The sequence below is a fragment of the Micrasema longulum genome, unplaced genomic scaffold, assembly GCF_059751315.1.
Source record: "Micrasema longulum isolate JH-2025_06_02 unplaced genomic scaffold, ASM5975131v1 h1tg000284l, whole genome shotgun sequence".
In the NCBI taxonomy this organism is placed as follows: domain Eukaryota; kingdom Metazoa; phylum Arthropoda; class Insecta; order Trichoptera; family Brachycentridae; genus Micrasema; species Micrasema longulum.
The window spans coordinates 493,392-504,623 of record NW_028277488.1 but is presented as its reverse complement, the minus strand read 5'-3'; the positions used below and the strand labels follow the sequence as shown (position 1 = coordinate 504,623).

The 11,232-nt window shown below is 35.9% G+C and overlaps 1 protein-coding gene across 2 annotated transcripts; it reads right to left on the bottom strand.

The window, feature by feature from the left end:
• Positions 1-3,242: 3,242 nt before the first annotated feature.
• LOC148282851 (uncharacterized) lies at positions 3,243-11,097 on the bottom strand. Of its 2 annotated transcripts, XM_088224459.1 has the most exons (5): positions 10,947-11,097; positions 8,009-8,217; positions 6,650-6,865; positions 5,237-5,391; positions 3,243-4,544 (listed from the first exon to the last, which is right to left on the bottom strand). In XM_088224459.1, the coding sequence occupies exons 1-5, from the start codon at positions 11,095-11,097 to the stop codon at positions 4,274-4,276; spliced, it is 1,002 nt and encodes a 333-aa protein (XP_088080585.1). In that variant the 3' UTR covers positions 3,243-4,273. The 2 variants fall into 2 exon arrangements, with proteins under 2 accessions (XP_088080585.1, XP_088080587.1); XM_088224461.1 differs by lacking the exon at positions 6,650-6,865.
• Positions 11,098-11,232: the final 135 nt, after the last annotated feature.

The window sequence follows — 11,232 nt, the reverse complement described above, 5'->3', positions numbered from 1 at the left end:
CCCCAATAAATGAATAGATCTTTAAATTAAGTTTGCCTCACACACGAGAATTCCGGGTTTGATTCCCGATTCAACTGCAATAATAATAATAATTATGGATAACTTATATAGCGCCATTTTCGTAATATAATACCTCAAGGGCGCTTTACAAAGTGATTATATAAAGATATAAATTCAATTTTAACTTTAACATTTTAATTTTAAAAAAATAATGTACTTTTTCATACTACTTTTCTACCACATGCTAAGAATTTATTCAAATGATTTAGAAAACAAGTGGGTTTTAAGTTTCTTCCGAAACATCACTTCACTCTCACAGTTTCGGATTTCTGCTGGGAGAGCATTCCATGCCGTAGGGCCTGCGACCGCAAATGCACGTTCGCCGAATTTAGTGCGCTGTTTGCGTAGAGGTATAATAACTTTTCCTTTCGACGTAGATGTAGCTGATCTAAGCGTAAGACGTCTGTCAGCTAGTTCATCTGGAATGCAGAGTTCCCTTAGATATTCTCAAAATCAAGGAAATATCAAATGTAACATGTCTGGGTGCATTCTAATGTCTGCGGCCAGAACTAACAGGACCTGCGAGATATCGCAACCGTAATAAGCCATAAGGACTTATCATATGAGGTAATATCATATATGGTAAAAATAGTAAAGGTAATTCTTGAAATGAATAAAAATAGGACAGAAAATGCCGAACATTGTCAAAGTGGAACGGAAGGCCTGTTGATATCTGCCAGTAGTCCGGCTTCTCCCGAATTAGTTTTCCGTGGTTTCCTCTTCAATAAGCAAATGCGGAGATGTTCCCTAACAAGGCCGCAGTCGACTATCCAACCAGATCCTCGAACAATAGCAGTTAGAAAAAACGACCTACTGCAGTAAATATAAGTTTTGTACGTAATAAGCGAGGCAAAAAATAAGCAACTCCAATAAAAAAATAAAAAAATGTCCACACATTGAGTATTTTGGCCTTCCTAAAAAAATGCAAAGGAACCTAGAAAGTTTTTCAATGATCCAACCTACTGCCGTGTCAATGGTCTAGGGTGGACATCAAACTCTGTTGGCTGCAGGATTTATTTACATTATTTTATAAACACCCAGACCCCTCTGGCAATTCAATGGATAGGATAGCGGTGTGGAGCAAATCCAACTGCTCAGCATAATTATTAGCAGTTCTGTGGATGCTCACTAGGGGAAGGGAGAATGGTGGGTGAAGTTTGTCCTATTGTACTCCCACTGGAACATGTGTTGGAGTCTGGTGGTCCTCGTGGGTACACAAAAGTTTATCAGGGACAGTAATTTTGGGCAATCTATTAGGGAGCATCTCACTTTGTGCATTAAAGTGAGGTCAGCAATTGTCTAATTAATGCCTTTTAGTAGGAATGTTGCCATTTATTTGTTGGTTTTACATTTTTTTTAATAAGTCCACCACCAGAACTTAACCACTCAGTGAAGGGGACAATGACAGCATTTGTGTTAAATTAAAACGTGGTTTACAAAATTGAAAAAGGATTTTGTTGTGTTGTGACAAATAATAATTTTTGAAGCATAAACGAAACCGACAAGAATCTTCCCACCGGAAGCACCTGCGAAGAGAACTCTCACTGCACAATGGAGTATACCAACTGTTATTTTATATTTTAACAAATTTTTGTTTTAAAATAAGCAAAAGTTTTATTGCGCATATAAGAAGCTAGCATTATATAAAATAGCAGTAGTTGTGGGATCGTGTCTGTATGGAACCTTTTACCTACCTGACTACCAGGGGCGAATCGTCTATATAAGAGATTATGAACAGCTTACCATTATATTTGACTATCCATAATGTTTTACACTAACTTTATTTACAAAAAAACTAACAAATATTAATATTTCTTGATTGTATTTTTCTCAAAAAAAAAAAAAATATATATTTATAAAACCGATCCAAGGCTAGCATTGAGCCAAAAAACTTGCTGATTTTTCCAGCTTATTTCTTCATACAAAAAAGTATAATATAATAAAATTACTTTGTTTTTAGCCACTAATTTTAGTAACGTAATTAGTTACGTAAACCTTGACGAAGAAGCTTGTTTGCTTTGAAACCGGTCGGTGAAAAATAAAAATTAGTGGTTAAAAACAAAGTTGTTTTATTTATTTTATTATAATGAATAACCACAAAGTTAGTGCTTCAAATATAAACTTTATAAGTATAATATATTTTGAATATCTTGAACCCAGTCGGGGTTTTGTCCTAGAGTGAGCTTGCGAATTCAAAAATTATTTGAAGATTCTCGATTTGGAAAACAGTATTTCCTAAGGTCTAGTTTTCTTTGAGATGAATACTTTCATGATGTCATATCGCAGGACACGTGGCGCTCGACACGGTTGTTTTTGGCATTATTCATTTGTAGAGCAAATCGGCCCGTTGACATTTCAATCGTTATGGGAATAGTTGTACATACTGAATTCGTTGTGCTATTTTTTATAAACTTTTATGTAAGCTATTTATTATAGTAATGGATAATATAGCTACATAATATAATATATCACGAAGTTAATAATAATCATTGTTTGAGTTGATTTCACAGATGAGAGATGTTGTGTCACACGGAACCACGAAAAATAGCAATTTATAGAATATTTATTACTTATTTACTCTAAGTAGGTACACATTAATGATATATTTTTATAGCTTACCTGTAAACAAAATCACCGTTTGCCACTGCTAACTACATATATCCTACACTAAAAACACATATTTGTATCTTCCTGCATGAATGCTAAAAATAGACAAGAAATGAACCGTTAAAATCATGTTAAGATTGATGTGGGTGAGATTCTGTCTAAATCATTTCACCTACAACATTGAAATTAATAATCAATTTTTATACTTCTTCTTGGAGCAATTAAGGTTTAAGTTCTTGAACTTGGCAAAGATCACCAGATGGAAGAATGGAAGGAATAAAGATGTTCAAACACAGGCAGGATGGTGAATGTCACACAGTAAGTGGTCACTTAAACCAACCAATGACGGGTCATAAGCCCTGTAAATGCCTAGATTTCTATATTACCTTCTCTAAAATGTTCTTCATCTCTGTTGTAATATATAAAATAATTTCATTTTAATTTAGGAACATTAAACTTCATGTAAATCATATGGCATTTGAGTTAATCAGCTGTCCTGTAAATTTTATGTTTTTCGAATTTCCAATACTATATCTTTTCCGATGATAAACAATATTTTAATAAAATAATACATATTTATATTTTTAAAGAACAGTTTTATTTACATAATAAATTAAACAATCACATTATTTTTACAAAATAATATACAACAATGAATTAATTACACAAGAAAACATTTTTAACCCTGCCTTCAAAATTGAACGCACAATTATTATTTTTTCAGTCAAAAAGGAATTCCAGTGCTTTTAGGAAATATTGTTACTTACTTACTTACTTATCAACGATGAATTTTACTCTTAAAATGTTTGATAACTCATTGTATGCGGGCTTCGCTACATCGTAACAGGTTAGCGCAGCGGGCGAAAATAAAAATCAAATCAAAACTATACCTATGTATGCTGAAATATGTGGTGACCATTTGATCTCTTTATTTCAAGGTCCAAGATTCCGTAGCGCACCGCAGGGTATATGGTAAAAGTAGCATATTATAGCGAATATGCTACTTAAGAGCGTAGCAAAAAAGCGGCAAAACTAAGGGTTCCTACTATAGAGGCTGGCAAAGTCATATCCCTTCTCAACCCTAGTTTAAGTTCGCAAAATTATCTAAAAGATTGGTATCTAACATTTGAAGGTTAAGAATTGGACACTGCTGAACTAACTGTGGCAGTTAAAGTTAATTGTGGCAGTTAAACTGATAGTCACACATGACGTATTCACTATTTTTCCTTTACATAAAAAGAATATCTCATCTGCTGTATTGGCTGCTTCTTTAGTGGAAATGATTCATTTGCAGTATTGAATTAAATCGAATGCAAGCAGTCTATTGGTCAATTTCGAAATTGAAATACACCAATCAACTAATTCAACTAAAAATGCCAATAAACGTAGTTAGATTTTTTGGCTCATACGGGGTATTGAACTTAAATTGACAATATGCAGTTATGATATAACCATTTTCACATAATACAAAGAAGTCTACACCTATCTTCATTGTCACAAGACAAAACATCAAGGTTTATGATAATTTGTTGAGCTCATTTTGTTTAGTACTAAGCCAATGTTTTCAGGACGAATTAAAGCAAGTTTCATGACGGGACGGCGAGGCTCAGTCGTAGTCGGCGGCCAGCTTGGGCACGGCGCCCTTGAGCAGGGTGGCCATCTGAGCGAGCACGCGCAGCGCGGGGCGCGCCGCGGCGGGCTCGTGCAGCCGCAGGCCCCCGCCGGCCGTCAGCCCCAGCGCGGGAAAGGCCAGCCGCTGCAGCCGCAGCCCGCTGAGCTCCAGGCCCAGGTGCGCGAGTACATGCGCGCGGAAGGCCTGGTATAGGCGGGCCGCGCTTTGCTCATCGTGGGTGGACGACGAGTCCCCGTCGAAGCACCTGGAAAGACCAAACATTTTTTTAATATTAATAGCCCCTCGGCTTATGTTTCCCCTCGGAAACATTTTACATTTTTTTGAAACTAAACCCTAAATACACATAAAACCAAATTTTACTTTTAACTTTAAGCTTTTTAAAAAAATATATTATAAGATTACTTCTTTAAAATTACCTTAAATTTAACTTATTCCACAAATTGACATAAAAGCGCTCTAGAAGAACAGGCATCTTTACATACCTAAATGGGAGCCTGCAAAACTTTATATTTTGTTATTTATTTATAGTAATTCAGTCCATTATTTAGTTGATAAAATACATTGAAAAAATTAAAGCTAGGACGTCAACTGCTGACTGTTCGTCGGCAGTTATTGTCAGAACTTCGAGACGAAAACCTGACTTGGGAGGACGCACAGGAGCTGGCAGCCGATAGAGATGCATGGAGGCTCTTTGTGGATACCATATGCTCCAACTAGGAAGCGGACATGGAATGATGATGATGAAATAAAAAAAGGGTAAATTATTTTATCAAAAAAAATTTTAAGTGTAGATCTTTTTAAATGTCTAATTTTCTTAAAGGCTATTTCGCATTAAATTTTGATGCGATTTCATTTTTTTCAAATCCAGAATTCATTTTTGTACTAGGAAACCTGTCCGGCATTGTTATTTTCTTAGTATACTTTCTTTACACTCACTGTTTCCAGAAGTGGTGTATGTCGTCGATCTCCATGGATATGTCCAGAGTGGTGGCGAGGCGGGTGTGGGGCACGGAGTAGGAGAAGGTGACCTGGCGGGCCCCCTCGGTGGGGGGGAAACTACTCAGCAGGGCGCTGAACAGCAGCAAGTGGCTCTGGAAGACATACCGTATCATTTTTCATAAGCTGATTTCCGGAAGTATATATAATCCAAATAAACTGAAAGGGATCAGTTTGTGAGGAAGAGATACGATGATAAATGAGTTCCTATGTATTTTACATACATACACTTAAAAAGGACGAATTCTTAATGGAAAAGATTACCATAAGCTTATATTTTCTCGTCCCTTTTAAAAATATTGAAATGAGCTTTGTGAATTAATATTATTATAATATATTGTTTCTTGCACGTGTCCAATTACCTAGAGTTTGTTATGGTCCTGTTTCGTATGCACTAAACCTATGTGGACTCATGAAATTTTAATTCTGTACATATATAATCATTTGTTTGAATTTTAAAAGTTAAACGTACTAGTAATTTTTATTTGTGGAATTGCGATGACGACAGTTGAGAGTGAAATATGTTTTTCGACGCTAAAGCGAATTAAGACCTTTTTAAGAAACTCTATGAGCCAAGATAAAGTGCACTCGCTATGTTAGGTATTTTGTAAATTAGTGTATCATATTGGAAATACAGATATATTCATGTAGTTTTACAAAAAAAAATTGTGTGAAAGTATTGTGAAATACACATGTACCTATATAATAAAAATGACACCACCAATTTTAACCCCTTCAGCTGCCACTGATTGTGACATCAAGATTCGTGAAGATGTTCTATTTAAATTTAAACAGCCACAAAGTTAAACATTTACACGAATCGTAACATATTAGGGGTGTGGCCAATGTAATAACCGTTTCTGCAGGAATTCAAAATTCCAAATTTAAAAATAGTAAAAAAATATTTATTATTATGGATAACTTATACAGCGCCATTTTCGTAACAAAATACCTCAAGGGCGCTTTACATAGTGATTCTTTTAAATTTGTAATTAAATTAAAATAATGTATTTTGTTGTCACATGCTACGGATTTATTTATCAACAGCATTTTATAGACCCTTATTACTTTAAAAATGTTAAAAAAACCTGGTATTTCTCTATTGTTTGATAAATAAATAATGTTAATTTCAACATTCCCTACTATGCGGCATCGCAATACGGGGGTTCAGGATCACAAGGGGTCAACAAAAAAAATCGAATTGTGGGTAAGGCTCAGTTTCAGCAATGCCATAATCATAGTTGAGTTTCATAGGATCAACATCTTTAGTTGCGTTAATCACAAAACCATATTTTTCTAGTTACATCCTTGTCATTCAGTCAAATAGGGGCTTTCTCCCTCTGTATATTTCACCTGAGTGAATACGAGCGGTGTGACGAGGCAGTCGAAGAGCTTGCACAGCGCCCGTCGCACCACAAGCCCGGCGCGCGCCCGCCCACACTCCAGCAGCAGGGGGAGCTGCGCCACCCCGCGCTGGCGCTGCGCCAGGGAGCCCCAGGATAGCAGCACCCCGTGGTACAGCAGCTTGTCAGGGGCACTGCCGTCCGGGCTAGAGCCCCACACCACGATCTGCATGAAACAACATTTATATTACCGGATGGCTGAAAACAGACTAACATTAAGCCCATTAAAAACGGAACCACTATGGGTGGCTTCAGCTAGACGACAGAATTTGATTTAGGATACGGCACTACCCGATGTAGGGAGTACCGTGGGTAAAGACCCACCGTTGAACTACTGGAAGTCATCCTTAATTCTGACCTTTCTTTTGACGCTCAAACTAGTAGAACGATAAGTTCATGCTTCTATCAGCTGAGACAAATTAAATGCATACGCAAAAACTTGCCGGTTGATGCCGCCCGACAATTAATAAATGCGTCTGTAGTGTTTAGAGTCCATTATTGTAATAGTATCTACGTACGTCTACCAATGAACAAAACGACTCGCCTACAGTCTGTATTAAATGCTGCAGCGAGACTTATTTTCGGAATCTCTAAGTTTAGTCATATCACTCCACTACTTCGGGAATCACACTGGCTACGTTTTCCACAGACGATGGAAAACAAAATCTGTTGGCTTATGTATAAATCACTGCACAACTCTTGCTTCGGAATATCTAAGGGAACTATGCATTCCAGATGAACTAGCTGACAGGCGTCTTACGTTTAGATTAGCTAGGTCTACAGCGAGAGGAAAAGTTATTATACCTCTACGCAAACAGCGCACTAAATTTAGTGAACGCGCATTTGGGGTCGCAGGCCCTATGGCATGGAATGCTCTTCCAGCAGAGGTGTGAGGCTGTGAGAGTGAAGTGAGGATTGGGTAAAAACTTAAAACCCACTTGTTCTCTAAATCATTTGAATAAATTCGTAGCATGTGATAACAAAATAAATTGTTTTAATTAAATTTATTTATCTGTGTGGATTTACGCGGCCTTTTAGATACTGCCAGTATTTTACTATATACTAGAACCTCGTTTTACATGGGTATGAAATAACCAAAAATTGAATATAAAAAAATAAAATTGCATTCATTTTACAATGCGTAATAGAAATATAATAACACTTTTAAATATTGGAATGCTCTACATCGTTATTTTACTTACTAGGCATATACTATACCATGGTAGTGATTATGAATAATCTTTGCTACAATTCTTTTAAGTTTTTATATTAAAAAACATTAAGTTATAATAAATAATTAATACGATACCTTTAATGCATCATCGTGGCTAACTTCCAGCTTGAGATTCTCTATGATGGTGATTTCGGCGGAATATTTAATATTACTGAGGCTCTTGATATTATTGGCGAGGAATTGCTTGATCTTCAGTGAATATTGTTTCAGCTTTACGCTGCTATACTCCAGCCCGTGCAGGGGAGACACTCGGCATATTTGAGAGTTTGGTTTCTTCAGTAACGCTTAAAGAAAGTATTTAGATTAACTCTTTTTTTTAAAGAAAGTTTTTTTAAATTTTTTTTTTATTTATTTAAAATTTTAAAAAACCCGTTAGGGTTACATTAGAAATTTAATATTGTCTAGTCATTTTATGTCTCGTCTAGTCTAGTTAGTTCAGTCATCATGTGCTTTTTCAGATTGATTTTAAATTTGTCTCCATTAAAAGTTTTCAAGTAGTAAGGTAGGTCGTTGTAGTGTTTAAGTCCATTATGTAGTATTTTTGACTGTCCTGTGTTTGTCTGCTTTTTCAATATGATAGTGTTTTTGTTGTCTGGTGTTATATTTATGTATGTCAGCATTTTTGACTAATATTATGTCGTCGTCTTGTATGTTTCCCAGTGTTATTTTGTGCACAATTTTTAAGGTCTGAATTTTAGTCAAGTAGTTTATGTCAAACTGGTGTGTTTTTTTGTACAGTTCAGTCGTAGAGGTCAGGTAGGGTAGGTTGTATGTTAGTTTAAGAATTTTATTTTGTTGTCTTTGTATTCTTGTTATGTCTGTCTTGTTACCAGTTCCCCAGAAGGCGATCATGTAACTCAATTTACTTTTAACATAGGCTTCGTACATCATAATTTTTTCCTTTCTTGATATAAAATCTTTAATTTTGTAGAAGAGGCTATGTAGTGATGCCATTACTTTAGTGAGTCCGTCTATGTGTCCGTCCGTTTACGTTACAGTACAATTTGCTACTAAAATTTGATGTACGAGTTGAGGTTAACATTGCCTTCCACTAGAAGATTTCTGACTTCACTCTGATGCAGCGAATGTGAGCTGTGAGCCGCTTATTAGAAATTTCAGTTGCAGCTCAACAGCTTAGAGCGTTCCAAACGTCTTTTTGAACTGGATCAAAATTAAGTCGCCCATGCCTATTTGGCAGTACTAAAATTTACATACAGAAGCTAAATTAAAAAATGTTGCGCAGTTTCAAAGCAGCAGGATCTTAAACATCATCATGTATATCCTGCTACATTGTATTGTTGAAAGTATCTATCAGGCGAATGTGCGGTAAAACTATGTACGATAGATGAGCAAATGTTGAGATCCGTACCTTATGCAAGGCTGAGATGAGCATTATCGACAAAATCAAGAAAAGAGGTCTGCGCTGGTTTGGGCATGTAGAGCGAATGGACAGCGAAAGGGGAGCTAAGAATATTTACAATGCGAATTTTGACGGATGCAGAAATAGAGGAAGACCGAAAAAGACATGGCGTGACCAAATCCAATAAATACTTGAAGATGGACCTGTCAAAAGTCAGAATATTCGGCGCGCGTGCATGAGAAGATGTATGAATGTAGAGGAAGCGAGATCTGAATGCAAAGATAGAGTGATGTGGCGTTCTATCCTCTAATTGTAATTATAATTTTGTGGTTGAAAAAATATTTTTTATATAAAAAATTATTCTTTGACATGTTTTTTTAATGTTTTATTTTATAATAATATAAAGTCTTCTTCCTGGCACTGTCCCAACTCATTGTCTGGGTAGGCTGTTGGGGTCGGCTCTTCTCGTTCTTAGGCTGTGTAATCTTCGGTTCTGGGTGTCACTTTCATTGAGGCCATTTCTCGGGAGGATTCGGAACATCGAGTTTTACAGGAGTTCTTTGGTCTTCCCCTGGATAACTGTCGGGGAAAACCCCGAGACATCGCGTTATATACTGTATGGTCTGGTGGTCTCCGTCTTATGTGCCCGTACCATCTCTGTTGTCTCTCTTCAAGCTTACTGTTTATGTCAGCGACACCCAGGCTACCACAGATCCGTGAACTCTTAATTTTATATTAATATAAAGTTACATGGTAAAAAAAAACAAATAATTCGGATTTCCTCAACTTTTATTACCTAAGTTACCTGGTGACATTTGCCTCTTAAAGAAGATAATTTTACAAATCGAATGACATATTTAACTTAGAAATGTCATTTTTAGGGTTAGTGACTTTTGCCTAAACGGTGACAATTAGTATTTATCATTTACAGTATTCCCTACCCTCTATAATTGAATCCGTCATTGCAGAAAATTATGATAATCATGGTCAATTTATATAGCATCATTTTTATGATTATAAGGAGACTCTAAAAACAAATTATAAAAAATACACTCCATCATTGTGTTCAAACATTTAAAATTTATTAGTTAGAATTCAAGCTAAAAACATTAACATGAAAAGATATTGTGCTAAAATTACTTGAATTTTTCACTCTATAATAATCACCGTCTTTATTTTTCACTTTTGAAATTCAACATCATCAACGTTCAAGCCACCTTCATCCAAAAACTTGCCTTTCGAAGGCAAGCAACCATCTGCAAGTCAAGTCCAAACTTCAGGCCATCGAGGATAAGAAGGCATTAGTGGAAACCTACTCTTCGGGCTCTGAACTAAAATCACCTTCTTTATTTTTCACTTTTAAAAATTCGTCGTCCAAGCCAGCTTCTTATGTTATGTTTTTCTCACAAAAAAAATGTAGTCAGCATACTTGTTGAAATAAAAAAGATTCAAATGAGTATCAGATATCAGGACTGCTGTATTTGATTTTATTAGAGAATTGCTCGTGTCTTGTGCTATTTTATAAAAAAATAAAGATTACTTTTGTTTTATTTCCATTCCAGCATATGCAGCACAGAACTGATACTTCTACTTAACATCTGTTTTTGGTCGTTGACAATATTTCAAATGGACAGAAATGGACAGTGAACTTACTTATAAGAGCATCATTTTGATCCGTCTCATCCACTTCTTGGTCATTAACCGTGTCTCCATTATTTAAGTCGATGGAATACTGTCCGACAATGGAAGCTCGTGTTCGACGAGTGCACACACTTCTTCTTAGGCTCGTATGTCCCAGAGACATTATTATCTCATAAAGCTAATTCACTTCAAAATTAACGATAAAATTGACAATTCACGTAGAAAAATGTTAAATTGTTTATATTATTATTTTAATGCTAGCCAAAACAAGACAAGCATGACAGAACCACGAATCGCG